Below are 13,687 nucleotides of genomic sequence, written 5' to 3'. Positions count from 1 at the left end.
AGTTGTCATTGACACTCTGCACAAGGAGGGTGTTCACAGAGTGCTGTATCCAAGCACATAGAAAGTTGAGTGGAAGGAAAAAGTGTGGTTGGATGGAGTCAGTGCATCAAGAGCCACCACACACAGACGGATGCTGGACATGGGCTACGAATGTCCCATTCCTCACGTGAAGCCACTCCTGAACCAGAGACCACGTCAGAGGCGTCTTACCTGGGCCAAGGAGAAAAAGAACTGGACTGTTGCTCAGTGGTGCCAAGTCCTCTTTTCAGATGAAAGTACATTTGGTCGTAGAGTCTGGAGGAAGAGTGGAGAGGCACAGAATCCAAGCTGCTTGAAGTCCAGTGTGAAATGTCCACAGTCAGTGATCGTTTGGGGAGCCGTGTCATCTGCCGCTGTCGCTCCACTGTGTTTTATCAAGAGCAAAGTCAATTCAGCTGTCTACCAGGACATTGTAGAGCACTTCATGCTTCCATCAGCTGACAAGCTTTATGGAGATGCCGATTTTCTTTTCCAGCAGGACTTGGCACCTGCCCACACCGCCAAAACTACCAAAACCTGGTTTATTGAGCATGGTTTTACTGTGCATGGTGGGCCAGCAAACTCCCCTGACCTGAACCCCGTAGAGAATCTATGAGGTACTGTCAAGAAGAAGATGAGACACCAGACATCATATATAAATATATGTGTGTATGTATGTATGTATGTATGTGTATATATATATATATATATATATATATATGTATATTTATTTATTTATCTTGTGTTTTCTACTCTTATTGTTTCACTTTGTGTGTTATTTATTATTTATTTTATTTTATTGTTTCAGTGTGGAACAGGCACTCAAAACATTTCACTGCACATTATACTGTGTATGTGACTAATAAAGAATCTTGAATCTCTTCTGGCTGTGATTGGCTCTTGAAGTCAGTGATGGCACGTATGCTGGTTAACACGTACTGTGGTGGCGCCCTGGTGACTAAAACTTCACCATCTAATAATAAAGGCCAAACACTCTCGTGAACACTGTGATCGTTAACACCTGTGCAGTCAGAACACGGCAACAGGAGGCCGAGTTCCTCTTTAATGTGAAGCAGAAACACATTGACAGTCTGATCAATAATCAATGGATCAATCAATAACAGCAGCGTCCTTCCTCAGACACATAAACATCATTTTACTCATTAGAACTCATCACATTGAATCAGCTATTAAAGCTGCTGGAGGAGGTTTAGTCCACCAGGGGGCAGACAGTCCTGATCCAGGTCTGCCCCCTCACAGTGTGACATCAGAAATCCTGTCCTCTGATTGGTTGCCATCAGTCTCCTGCAGCCTGGTTGTTGGTGGCGTCTGACTCATGCTCGCCGCTGTGATGACCCCGCCCGGTGGACAGCCGGTCCGGAGACCTCAGGGAGGCGTCGCTCCTTGTCCTGCGGCAGCAGGCGGCGAGGTCGGCCCTGAAGGAAGGCGTGTAGAAGCCGTAGATGACGGGGTCGCAGCAGGTGTTCAGGTTCCCAAACACAAAGAGGGCGTGGTGGACGTACTCTGGCGTGACGCGCAGCATGTCGGGCTGGAACCAGTACCAGATCCCCAGCAGGTAGTACGGCGTCCAGCACACGACGAAGGACAGCACGATGACCACCGTCATCTTCAGCGTCTTCATCCGAGCCTTCGGGATGATGTCAGTGCCGCTGCGACGCAGGTACGACTCACCTGCTGAGAGGGGGAGGGGCTCTGTTAGGGTTATGTTACCCTTGTCTCTGAGGTGCTGCAGGTGGATGTGCAGCAGGACGTACAGGTGTGTTACAGGTGTGTGTTACCCTTGTCTCTGAGGTGCTGCAGGTGGATGTGCAGTAGGATGCGGCTGTAGCAGCAGCTCATCACCAGCAGGGGGACGACGTACAGCGTGGTGAAGTGGAACATGTTGTAAACAGTTTCCTGCCAGCGGCGGCTGAAGCTGCCGTGAGTCGCACACTGAGTGAAGTCGACACCCTCCATCCTGATTGCCCGGAAGATGAACAGCTGCAGAGACCAGACACACGGCATCACTGCACCTGGGCACAGGTGGGGTGTAGGTCTAGGTCTTAGACACACTCTAATTTGAATAGCTTTTAATAATAATGTTGAAAATAAAATAGTTCTTCCTGGCTGCCTGTATATGGTGCCTGGTCATCTTGGCAAGAGTAAACTTCAGCGGTGCTGCTAACAGCTAATGGCTAACAGCTAACGGCTAACAGTTGCTAATCAGCTTTTCAGGCTCTGACAGAGCAAGACTCAGGTGAGTGAATCTGTTTTTCTGTTTTCTAGAGTGAACACATGATGTTTCTGCTGAGAGAACCCAACATATGAGGTTCATGTTCTCCATGTTTCTTTAATCAGCCTCGTCACAGTGGGACAGTCAGCGTGTCTCTCAGTGGTTCTTCTTCTACTGCTCTTAAACTGTGTCTCTGCCGTTTGTGTCCTCCAGCGTTGTTAGCATTCCTTATAGAAACCAAGGAGAGCAGCCAGCGCGAGCTAACAGCAGGAGATCTAATCCCTCCATCAGAACATTCCTGCAGGGATTTCATGTTCAGCAGCGTTTCTCTGCAGGTTCACGTGTTAGAATCTAACTGCAGCTCCGATCATATGAACACCATGTTTAGCAGCAGATGAACACACGTGTGATCTCTGAAAGACGTCTGACCTTCAGCTTCCCTCCAGCACATTATTATACATGAATATTAATGCTGGAACACAGACACGTAAAATATTCTGCTGCAGTCATCAACAGCTCAGAGTACACGCTGTGTGTACTGTATACTGCATGGCATGTGTGTGTATATACACACGTACAGTACATGTAGACAATATACACTATATGGACAAAAGTATTCGGACATCTGCCTTTACACACACATGAACTTTGATGACGTCCCATTCTTAATCTGTAGGGTTTAATATGGAGCTGGCCCACCCTTTGCAGCTATAACAGCCTCAGCTCTTCTGGGAAGGCTTTCCACAAGGTTTAAGAGTGTGTTTATGGGAATCATTCTTCCAGAAGCACATTTGTGAGGTCAGGCACTGATGCTGGACGTGAAGGCCTGGCTCTCAGTCTCCGCTCTAATTCATCCCAAAGGTGTTCTATCCGGTTTAGGTCAGGACTCTGTGCAGGCCAGTCAAGTTCCTCCACACCAAACTCGCTCATCCACGTCTTTATGGACCCTTTGTGGGCCTTGCTTTGTGCACTGGTGCACAGTCATGTTGGAACAGGAAGGGGTCATCCCCAAACTGTTCCCACAAAGTTGGGAGCATGAAATTGTCCAAAATCTCTTGGTATGTTGAAGCATCAAGAGTCCCTTTCACTGGAACTACAGGGCCAAGCCCAACCCCTGAAAAACTCCCCACACTGTAATCCCCCTCCACCAAACTCGCACAATACAGTCAGGCAAATACCGTTCTCCTGGCAACCGCCAAAACCCAGACTCATCCATCGGATTGGCAGACGGAGAAGCGTGATTCGTCACTCCAGAGAACACGTCTCCACTGCTCTAGAGTCCAGTGGCGGCTGCTTTACTCCACTGCATCCGACGCTTTACATTGCACTTGCTGATGTAAGGCTTGGATGCAGCTGCTCGGCCATGGAGACTCATTCCATGAAGCTCTCTACGCAGTGTTCTTGAGCTAATCTGAAGGCCACGTGAAGTGGCCTACCACTTTGTGGCTGAGGTGCTGTTGTTCCTACTCTTCCACTTTCTAATAATATCACTTACAGTTGACCGTGGAATATCCAGCAGGGATGAAATTTCACGAACCGTCTTATTGCAGAGGTGGCGTCCTATCACAGCAGCACCTCTTCAGAACAACCCATTTTGCATCACAAATGTTTGCAAATGGAGACTGCATGGCTAGGTGCTTGACTTTATACACCTGTGGCAAGGGGTCTGATTGAAACACCTGAATTCAATAATTAACAGGTGTGGCCAAATACTTTTGTCCATATAGTGTATATATTGTACACATGCACAGTGGCAAGAAAAAGTACCTTTTGGAATTTCGTGGTTTTCTGCATTAATTTGTCATAAAATGTGATCTGATCTTCATCTCAGTCAAAGGGACTGACCAATATAATGTGCCTGAAATAATAACACACAAAAGATTCTGATCTTTCGTGTCTTCATTAAGAACAACTATAAAAAAACCTCATAGTGCTCGTGGAAAAAGTATGTGAACCCTTGAGTTAATAACCTCAACAAAGCTAATTGGAGTCAGGTGTTAGCATACCTGGATTCCCATTAAGAAAATGAGTTTGGAGGTGTGGACCAGAGCTACTTTGACTGAGAAAAACCACTCAACCTTTTTGAGTTTGCACAAGAAGAATACACTTATGTGAGCCATGCCTGGCCAAAAAGAGCTTTCAGAGGATCTACGATCAAGAATTGTTGATTTACATAAAGCTGGAAAGGAAACTCACCAGTCTAGAGTCTACAAATGGAGACACTTTGGGACTGTGGCTACTCTACCCAGAAGTGGGCGCCCCGTCAAAATGACCCCAAGAGCACAATGAAGACTCATCAATGAAGTAAAGAAACAACCCTGAGTGACAGCCAAAGATTTGAAGGCGTCATTGGAACTGGCTGACATAGGGTTAGGGTCAGCTGAAACTCTGTAGAAGTTGGGTGATGCAACAGGACAATGACCCAAGTCAGAGCCCAGACCTGAACCCAGCAGAGATGCTACGGAATGACTTGAAGAGAGCCACACACGAGACGTCCACAGAATATGACGGAGCTAAAGCAGTTCTGCCAGGAAGAACGGGCTACAATCCTCCTGGACGATGTGCAGGTCTGATCCACAGCTACAGAAAGTGCCTGGTTCAGGTTATTGCTGCCAAGGGGGGTCAACCAGTTACTAATTCTAGGGGTTCACTTTGTCCACCATTTTGAATGTTGAATGGGTGTGTTCAATGAAGACATGAAAGATCAGAATCTTTTGTGTGTTATTATTTCAGGCACATTATATCTGTCAGTCCCCCTAAGGTGACGATCACATCATGTGTTACCTGTGTTACCTGTGGTGTGTGTTACCTGTGGTGAAGTGTTACCTGTGGTGTGTGTTACCTGTGTTACCTGTGGTGAAGTGTTACCTGTGTTACCTGTAGTGTGTGTTACCTGTGGTGTGTGTTACCTGTGGTGTGTGTTACCTGTGGTGAAGTGTTACCTGTGGTGAAGTGTTACCTGTGTTACATGTGGTGAAGTGTTACCTGTGTTACCTGTGGTGTGTGTTACCTGTGGTGTGTTACCTGTGGTGAAGTGTTACCTGTATTACCTGTGGTTTGTGTTACCTGTGGTGAAGTGTTACCTGTGTTACCTGTGGTGTGTGTTACCTGTGTTACCTGTGGTGAAGTGTTACCTGTGTTACCTGTGGTGTGTGTTACCTGTGGTGAAGTGTTACCTGTGGTGTGTGTTACCTGTGTTACATGTGGTGAAGTGTTACCTGTGTTACCTGTGGTGTGTTACCTGTGGTGAAGTGTTACCTGTGTTACCTGTGGTTTGTGTTACCTGTGGTTTGTGTTACCTGTGTTACCTGTGGTGTGTGTTACCTGTGGTTTGTGTTACCTGTGGTGTGTGTTACCTGTGTTACATGTGGTGAAGTGTTACCTGTGTTACCTGTGGTGAAGTGTTACCTGTGGCGATGCAAGCAGCAGGCCGAGGCTCCAGGCCAGTAGCAGCATGCGTCGGTTCCTGCGGTGCGCACTCAGAGCGTCCAGTGGGTGCAGGATGGCGTGCTGGCGGTCGAGGCTGATGACGACGAGGATGAAGGCGGAGGCGTACATGGCGAACAGCTTCAGGAAGCAGAGCAGCTTACAGAGCGCGTTGCCTCCGTACCACTGCACGGTCACGTTCCACACGGCGTCCAGAGGCATCACCACGAACGTCATCATCAGGTCAGCCGACGCCAGGCTCAACATTAGCGGCCGCAGGTGAGACGCCAGCCGCCGGCCACGCCCACACCACAAGCTAGCCAATAGAGCGAGGTTACTGCAGGTGGCAAACAGGAAGAGGAGGAAGGTGGCGCCGACACGGAACTGAGCGGCCCGGGTGAAGCTGGGAGCCTCCCAGTCTGCGAGGCGGGGGGGGTGGGAGATATTGGGAGGGGGTGGGGATATGGGGCTGGGGGGTGGAGCCAGTGATGACCAGTTACCTGACATCCTGCCGAGGAGAAGAAGAAAAAGGTCATGAGTGATGTCATATCCTTAGCAACCTGGGGTCACAACTTTTAGAGGAACAGTACAACATCGAGTTACATCCACAGCCACGTTTCAGGTCCAGCAGGTGGTTAGCTTAGCTTAGCACAAAGGCTGGAAGCAGAGGGAGACTGCTAGCCTCGCTCCTTCAACACAGAACAATCTGCCTGATTTACATTGCATGTCGTTTATTGGACACACAATTTAATTTATCCATAAACTCCTTTGGAAATCTGCTGTTTTAAGTCATCGTTGTATAGAGGATTTTCACTAAATATATAAATACATAAATATTTAAATTAATGTATAAATAAATGTATAATTATATTCCTTTATTAATGTATTCATTCATTTATTTAGTTATTCATTTTTCCACACATTTATTAATACAGTTATACTTTTATTTATTCACAGTGTAACCTGCTGCTGTCAACTGCTCTGTGATCAGTGGTTGATCTTGAATCTGTTGCTCTGATTGGATGCCTGCAGACCACCTGTCTGTCTGTCTGTCAACACTCCATCAGCTCTTATTGTGAAGGAGACTTCCTGTCTGTCTGCGCAGATTAAAGATCAGAGATAAAAGTCTTGTTAAAGTGCTCCTTAAAGAATCTGTGAGGGGTTACCATAGTAACTGGCTCACACCCTGGCCCCCCCTCCCTCAGGAATCAGCCTGCTGAGCTCAGATTCATGAACTACACCAGACCTTCAGCATAAAAGCTAGGGAAAAATATTTTACAAAATAAAGTTCATAACTGATACAGAGACAGAAAACAACAAAAGGATCATCTGTCAGATCAACATTCCTTTGATATCGATTGTACACACACACACAGGTCAGGTTGCAGCTCTGAGCTGTCTGCAGTTTATTTTTGGCCACAGGATGTGTGTGTGTGTGTGAGATCATGGTGTCACCTTGGCAACCTGCACCTCTCTCTTGCTGCAAACCGCAGAGTATCAGGCCCCTCCCCCCTCACCTGATTGGCTGAAGTGTCTCCTGGATCAAAGTAAAGTAATTACAGTCAGTGACACTCATACACACACACACACACTGTAGCACACTGGACTCACAGCTGGAATCTGGTGATGTCTGTTTGCATCAGGAAAACCTGTTAAGACTCCCACCCAATGAGACCTGATCATGTTTTATTGATCAAAATCAATAATCACCTGAAAGTTGTTTCGACCAGAACCAGTTTGGTTCAGGTTTAATAACAATTTACAGAATATAATCATCATTTTCTTTGTCTCTGATCCCGTCTGGCAGGGAGGCTTTTATTGTGAAGGAGTTGATGTTTTTACCTGATCAGCAGCTCCCAATGTTTCTCCTCCTCATGATGTCTGTTCAAGAACCTCCAGAGACCCCTGAAGAAGCCCCACAGACCCCTGAAGAAGCCCCACAGACCAGACTCCGCTGTGATATCTGGATCAGTTCAGGTTCCCGTCGACTGCAGCAGCTCCTGAAGAGACTCACAGGCTGAAGACCTGCACACTGCAGCGTGGGGGTGGGATACCGGGGGGAGGGGCTATTGGGGGGAGGGGCTACCAGAGGGAGGCGGGGGGGATTTGATGGAGCTCTGACTGGGAATGTGTGTGATCAGCAGAATAACCCATTAATGAATGAAACAGGAAGTTTAAACCTGTTGACAGGAAACAAACAGCTCAGAGGTCACAGGTGAGGTCACAGATGAGGTCACAGGTGAGGTCACAAATGAGGTCACAGGTGATCTCCACAGTCAGATTTCTGCCAACAACCGATCAGTGTTTGTGTTCCTGCCAGACTCATAAAATTTGTTGAAATGAAAATCACCATCAGTGAGTGTGTGTGTGTGTGTGTGTATGTGAGTGTGTGTGTGTGTGTGTGTGTGTGTGTGAGTGTATGTGAGTGTGTGTGTGTGAGTGTATGTGAGTGTGTGTGTGTGTGTGTGTGTGTGAGAGTGTGTGTGTGGAGCCGGGATCGAACCACTGACCCTCCGACAGGTGGACAGGCAGACACTGATGGGAACACACTTAGTTTAATACTGACTGAAGTCACAGGTGAGTCTACATCAGTGAACAGGTGAGTCTACATCAGATGAATCTACATCAGTGAACAGGTGAGTCTACATCAGGTGAGTCTACATCAGTGAACAGGTGAGTCTACATCAGGTGAGTCTACATCAGTGAACAGAACCGAGACCTCCACCTGGAAACAGGGGGAGTGGTCTCTCTGTTGCTGGTGGGCGGGGGCTCTGACTCGTGGACCAATGAAGTTTCACTGAAAGAAAACAACCACCTATCAGGACTCAGCTCACATCTGGGTCTGTTCAATCAGTCAATCAATCTTTATTTATATAGCACCAGTTCATAACCCAAAGATTCAGGAATGAGCTACGTTTGTTGCAATTTGATTGAAAGGTGTTACCTGTCAGTGTGAGGGTTCTCTCTGTGTGACCACAGCTCACCTGAAAACACACACAGGTACGTCAACAACTGCATTTCCTGTCTGTTTCATTAAAACAGTTCACCTGCTGAAAATTCAAAGACCCACCTGAGAACCAGGCGCCAGGTGTATGAGGTGTACCAGGTGTGTGAGGGGTGCCGGGTGTATGAGGAGGACCAGGTGTATGAGGTGTACCAGGTGTGTGAGGGGTGCCGGGTGTATGAGGAGGACCAGGTGTATGAGGTGTACCAGGTCTGTGAGGGGTGCTGGGTGTATGAGGAGTACCGGGTGTATGAGGTGTATCAGGTGTGTGAGGGGTGCCGGATGTATGAGGAGTACCAGGTGTATGAGGTGTGCCGGGTGTGTGAGGTGTACCGGGTGTATGAGGGGTGCCAGGTGTGTGAGGGGTGCCGGGTGTATGAGGTGTGCCGGGAGTATGAGGGGTGCCAGGTGTGTGAGGGGTGCCGGGTGTGTGAGGTGTACCAGGTGTGTGAGGGGTGCCGGGTGTGTGAGGGGTGCCGGGTGTGTGAGGTGTACCAGGTGTGTGAGGTGTGCCAGGTGTGTGAGGGGTGCCAGGTGTGTGAGGGGTGCCAGGTGTGTGAGGGGTGCCAGGTGTGTGAGGAGTACCAGGTGTCTGTGGTGTGTGAGGGAACTCACAGTGCTGCAGCTGGTCTGACTGGTCTGAACTGGAGACACAGAGATGTTATCAGTTGGATCAAAGCAGGTTCTCAACCTGTGGCTCAGGGCCCACCTGAGGTCACGGGACCTGAGGAGTCGGCTCATTTGATGAAGCTGGTTTACCAATAACTGATATATATGGATATACAGCGTACTGGGAGTGTGCTACCTGTGAAGTCCAGGTACCACGCTCAAGTATTCAGGTCCCGCAGTGGCTCTGCCCCCTGCTGCTTCCTGTCTACCTGTGGCCTCCTGCTCTGACCCTGTTCACACATAGAACTGTGGTGGATGGCACCATGGCAATGCCAGCATGTTACCATGGAAACACAAGCTCTCTTTGTTTTACTTGCTTACACACACAGCGTTTACCTGTGATGTCTCCCTTCCTATCTGGCACAAGTGAGACTCACCTTGCCCCTCCCCCTTCTGATGGTCTGGCTGCTGATTGGACGCTGTGCATGGGCTCAGTGTGATGTCGCTCTTCCTGTGAAGAGGGCGGGGCAGATTAATAACAGATGGTCCTCTACGATCAGGTGTCAGCTGATTGGCTCAGATTACCTGATCTGCTGGTCAGCAGGTGTCCTGAGTGGGTGTGGCCTGGGTGAGCCGAGCTGGAGTGGGAAGGGCCTCTGAGTGTGAAAAGGAGTGAATGGTGTGGTGTGTTCTGATTGGTTGAGGTGTGGCGTGGTGTTCAGGGTCATGTGATCACACCTGTGGACAGACAGTCAGACTGAGCTGCAGGGCCGTGGTCAGACGCTCCACCAGTCGATCCCGAACAGAACCACAGGTGTCCTGACGGTGAAAGAAGCTGAGCTGTGATTGGCTAGGATCATGTAATCGCTGGTGTAACATCTGACTGGCTAACCTGGGCTGTGTAGAAACCTCTACAGGTGTCCAGGTGTGCTGGTGTTACCTGACAGTGAGTCAGGGCGCTCAGAGCCTGTTTGAGCAGCTGAACGGCTTTCTGCTGCTTCCTCTGCTTCAGGTAACACTCTGCCAACGACTCACACACCTGCACCTGAGCCAGGTGGTCCTCTGCAGGGAGACAGGTACAAACAGATAGACAGGTAACACACCTGCACCTGGTTACCTGTCACTAGTGGTGAACTCTAACTAGTGGTGGTAACCCTGGTAACTGGAGGTAACACGGGGGTTACCCGTGTCTCTGAAACCCTGCAGGGCGTGGATGAAGCTCTCTGCTGCCTCCTCTTCATCACCCAGCTGACTGCAAGCAAACGCCAAGTTACTGAAACAGCGAGCCTGGTCACCACGGCAACCCAGAGAACCTGCACACACAAGTGAGTGTCATGTGACTGAAAGGTGAGTGTCAGGTGGCTGACAGGTGATTGACAGGTGAGTATCATGTGACTGACAGGTGAGTGTCAGGTGGCGGACAGGTGAGTGTCATGTGACTGACAGGTGAGTGTCAGGTAGCGGACAGGTGAGTGTCAGGTGACTGACATGTGGCTGACAGGTGAGTTTCATGTGACTGACAGGTGAGTGTCAGGTGGCTGACAGGTGATTGACAGGTGGCTGACAGGTGACTGACAGGTGAGTGTCAGGTGAGTATCAGGTGGCTGACAGGTGAGTGTCGTGTGACTGACAGGTGAGTGTCATGTGACTGACAGGTGAGTGTCATGTGGCTGACAGGTGAGTGTCAGGTGGCTGACAGGTGAGTATCATGTGACTGACAGGTGAGTGTCAGGTGGCGGACAGGTGAGTGTCAGGTGGCGGACAGGTGAGTGTCATGTGACTGACAGGTGAGTGTCAGGTGACTTACATGTGGCTGACAGGTGAGTGTCATGTAGCTGAAAGGTGAGTGTCAGGTGGCTGACAGGTGATTGACAGGTGGCTGACAGGTGATTGACAGGTGAGTGTCATGTAGCTGACAGGTGAGTGTCAGGTGGCTGACAGGTGATTGACAGGTGAGTGACAGGTGAGTGACAGGTGAGTGACATGTGATTGACAGGTGGCTGACCGTAAAGGCCAGCAGCCAGCCGGTGGTAGCCCACAGCAGGTGTGAACTGGCCCACAGAGTTCAGGGCGGCCCCCAGGTTGTGTAGGACTTTGGCCAGCAGGGGGGGCCGCTGAGCTGAGGGTCCCAGAGCCTGCTGGAAACATATCACCGCCTTATGGAAACACCTGAGCCTGCAGTAGGACACGCCCACTGACAGGTACAGCTCACCTGGACGACAGCAGCACAAAGACAAACCGTCAATCAATCAATCAATTAATGAGATGATGTGGTGAACCCTTAAACCTGACACGTTACCCAGAATCCTCGGCTCAGTGATGCTGTCTGTCAGACTCAGACACTCTGTCAGTACGCTGATAATGTCGTCATTGCTGAACTGATCAGATTGGCTCATGTGACCTCCTGCCTCCTGGAGGGCAAAGGCTGCAAAATCCAAGATGGCTGCCACTCGGTAAGCCTCAGCAGCCCGAAGGAAACCCTGAACAGCCAGAGAGCAGTCCTACACACACACACACACACACAGTTTACATGACATCTTATAAGAGTGGTTGTTCTGACTGTGGTTCTAATTCAGGTTCTACGTCTGGTCCAGGTTCTGGTTCTGACCTGCCCTGTGCTGTAGCAGCGGCCCATCTCCATGCAGGCGTCCCCCTCACTGCGTCCATCCCCCTGAGACCGGTATAGCTGGGCGGCCTGCAGGAAGTAGGCGGCGGCCTCCCGGGTCTGCCCCAGTGCATTGTGAGCCAGGGCCAGGTTAAACTGGAGGTCCGGGAGCCGGTTGGCCTTCGGGCCGGGCTGGGCCCGCCGCAGGAAGTCCAGTCCCATCTGAGGCCTGCCCGCCTCCACGTAGGCTGCCCCCAGGTTAAAGGAGCACGCCTGCCGTACCCGAGAGTCCTGCAGCTTGACAGCAGAGCATCATGAGATTAACCTCCTGACAGGTGACCATGAATGCCTCACCTGTCTGTCTGTGACCTCTGATCCTGTCTATCTCACCTGTCCTGCAGCCTTCAGTGCTCTAGTAAAGCAGCTCAGGGCGTCCTCTATCTGTCCGTCCTGCAGAGCTCTGTGACCGGATGCCGTCAACTCCTCGATGTCCTGGACCTCCTTCCTCCTCACCTTCACCTCCCCCCCAACTGGAGGAGATTCATCAGAGGCCATGTTGGAGGACAGTTCACCTGAACAGAGACATGAACACACCTGAGACCTGATGAGTCCTTCTGAGCACTGAAACCATCACAGTGATGATCAATAACCATCAGCTGATCAATCCATCGATCATCAGGTTTTTAATGTGATAAATAAATGATCACCTGTAACCAAGTGTTCACCGTGTCAACGTTTCAGCTGCTCACCTGGTAAATAGCTAACATGTTTCATGGCTAAAATCACATTAAGCAGTAAGTTCGATTAATCAATTCTGCTCCAGGGTCCATTTAGCAGGACCCAGCCTACTGATGAAGACCATGTGATATGACTGAAAGCCCCAGAGGAGCCACTAAAGCTGTCCAGAGTGGAGATTTCTTTTTCAAGCTCAAAACTGTGTCTCTTGTGAAGGTATTTATTTCGAACAGCGATTTATTGTGAAAAGCCAAATTTCCTCTTGCTGTTTGGTTTCAGCTGGTGAGGCTAAAGCTAACAGCCCTCTGCTGGAAGAAGAACCAACACAAACAGATGATTGGATGACGCTAAAATAAGAGAAATTACAATGAAGTCTGGCTGAAGACGCTCAGTCACACAGTGACAGTGAAATACTGGGTCCTACGAAAAGTACTAGTACACGGGTCACAGTCCAAAGCTCAACATTATTAAAGGGTAATTCCAGTGTTTTAACCTGGGCCGTATTCATTCATATTTTGGTGTGTAAATGAATGTAAATGAAATGATTGATTGAATCATTGAATGTTTGAGTCACTCTGAATCCAAAATATGTAAAAAAAAAATGAATTAAATCTGAATCCGTGAAGAAACTGAAGCTGTCAGATCAACATAGAACAGGAAAAAGAGATTTACACTGACTGTACTTAAATACCATTGTATTACATTATTCTAATAGTGTGTTTGTTGTTATTACTGTTATTAGTAGTATTATCATTATTTAACTAATGTCACGTGAAACTGTCTCGCTGTATTTTCTTAATCCTGTTGCTGTTGTCACCTCTGCCACTGTTATTAGCATTAGCCTTTAGCATTACTGACGTTAGCATTGTTAGCTAACAGCTCCAATGAAGCCACACTCACAGTTTCCAGGTGAAGATGATGAACACGAAGGTCCTGCTCAGTGGTGTTCAGTATCGATAACTGTTCTCAAATTAGATCGATATGTTTATAAGAAGTTTATAACGTACTGGAGCAGCTAGTCGCAGCTAGCTACACCTGCTACCTGCTGCTGGGTGTA

At 48.9% G+C, this 13,687-nt stretch overlaps 2 protein-coding genes across 3 annotated transcripts; both read right to left on the bottom strand.

Annotated features, from left to right (window-relative positions):
• Positions 1-1,052: 1,052 nt before the first annotated feature.
• gnrhr1 (gonadotropin releasing hormone receptor 1) lies at positions 1,053-7,686 on the bottom strand. 2 transcript variants are annotated; one of them, XM_070834889.1, is made up of 5 exons: positions 7,520-7,686; positions 7,133-7,214; positions 5,660-6,185; positions 1,818-2,019; positions 1,053-1,713 (listed from the first exon to the last, which is right to left on the bottom strand). In XM_070834889.1, the coding sequence occupies exons 3-5, from the start codon at positions 6,182-6,184 to the stop codon at positions 1,316-1,318; spliced, it is 1,125 nt and encodes a 374-aa protein (XP_070690990.1). In that variant the 5' UTR covers position 6,185; positions 7,133-7,214; positions 7,520-7,686; the 3' UTR covers positions 1,053-1,315. The 2 variants fall into 2 exon arrangements, with proteins under 2 accessions (XP_070690990.1, XP_070690991.1); XM_070834890.1 differs by having other exon boundaries at positions 1,053-1,710.
• A 536-nt stretch (positions 7,687-8,222) lies between these two features.
• On the bottom strand, positions 8,223-13,599 carry LOC139205595 (tetratricopeptide repeat protein 24). The gene is made up of 14 exons (XM_070835854.1): positions 13,531-13,599; positions 12,286-12,467; positions 11,899-12,186; positions 11,590-11,791; positions 11,296-11,502; positions 10,475-10,603; positions 10,183-10,352; positions 10,029-10,109; positions 9,876-9,946; positions 9,728-9,801; positions 9,487-9,580; positions 9,267-9,325; positions 8,622-8,661; positions 8,223-8,474 (listed from the first exon to the last, which is right to left on the bottom strand). The coding sequence occupies exons 2-14, from the start codon at positions 12,448-12,450 to the stop codon at positions 8,372-8,374; spliced, it is 1,683 nt and encodes a 560-aa protein (XP_070691955.1). The 5' UTR covers positions 12,451-12,467; positions 13,531-13,599; the 3' UTR covers positions 8,223-8,371.
• Between the last annotated feature and the right edge of the window lie 88 nt (positions 13,600-13,687).

The sequence above is a fragment of the Pempheris klunzingeri genome, chromosome 8 (assembly GCF_042242105.1).
Source record: "Pempheris klunzingeri isolate RE-2024b chromosome 8, fPemKlu1.hap1, whole genome shotgun sequence".
Classification (NCBI taxonomy): Eukaryota; Metazoa; Chordata; class Actinopteri; order Acropomatiformes; family Pempheridae; genus Pempheris; species Pempheris klunzingeri.
Note: the sequence above shows the minus strand (reverse complement) of the source record. Positions and strands in the feature narration are given on the sequence as shown.

What these genes read in the sequence shown, in the direction of transcription:
- gnrhr1 (XM_070834889.1), bottom strand. Translation starts at nt 6,184, where the DNA reads ATGTCAGGTAACTGGTCATCACTGGCTCCACCCCCCAGCCCCATATCC. An exon ending in TGCTGCTTGCATCGCCACAG is followed by an intron (nt 2,020 to 5,659) that starts GTAACACTTCAC and finishes TGGTCTCTGCAG; the next exon opens with CTGTTCATCTTCCGGGCAAT. An exon ending in GCAGCACCTCAGAGACAAGG is followed by an intron (nt 1,714 to 1,817) that starts GTAACACACACC and finishes TCCCCCTCTCAG; the next exon opens with CAGGTGAGTCGTACCTGCGT.
- LOC139205595 (XM_070835854.1), bottom strand. Translation starts at nt 12,450, where the DNA reads ATGGCCTCTGATGAATCTCCTCCAGTTGGGGGGGAGGTGAAGGTGAGG. An exon ending in GTCTGACTGTCTGTCCACAG is followed by an intron (nt 9,947 to 10,028) that starts GTGTGATCACAT and finishes TTTCACACTCAG; the next exon opens with AGGCCCTTCCCACTCCAGCT. An exon ending in GAGAACCCTCACACTGACAG is followed by an intron (nt 8,475 to 8,621) that starts GTAACACCTTTC and finishes GTTTTCTTTCAG; the next exon opens with TGAAACTTCATTGGTCCACG.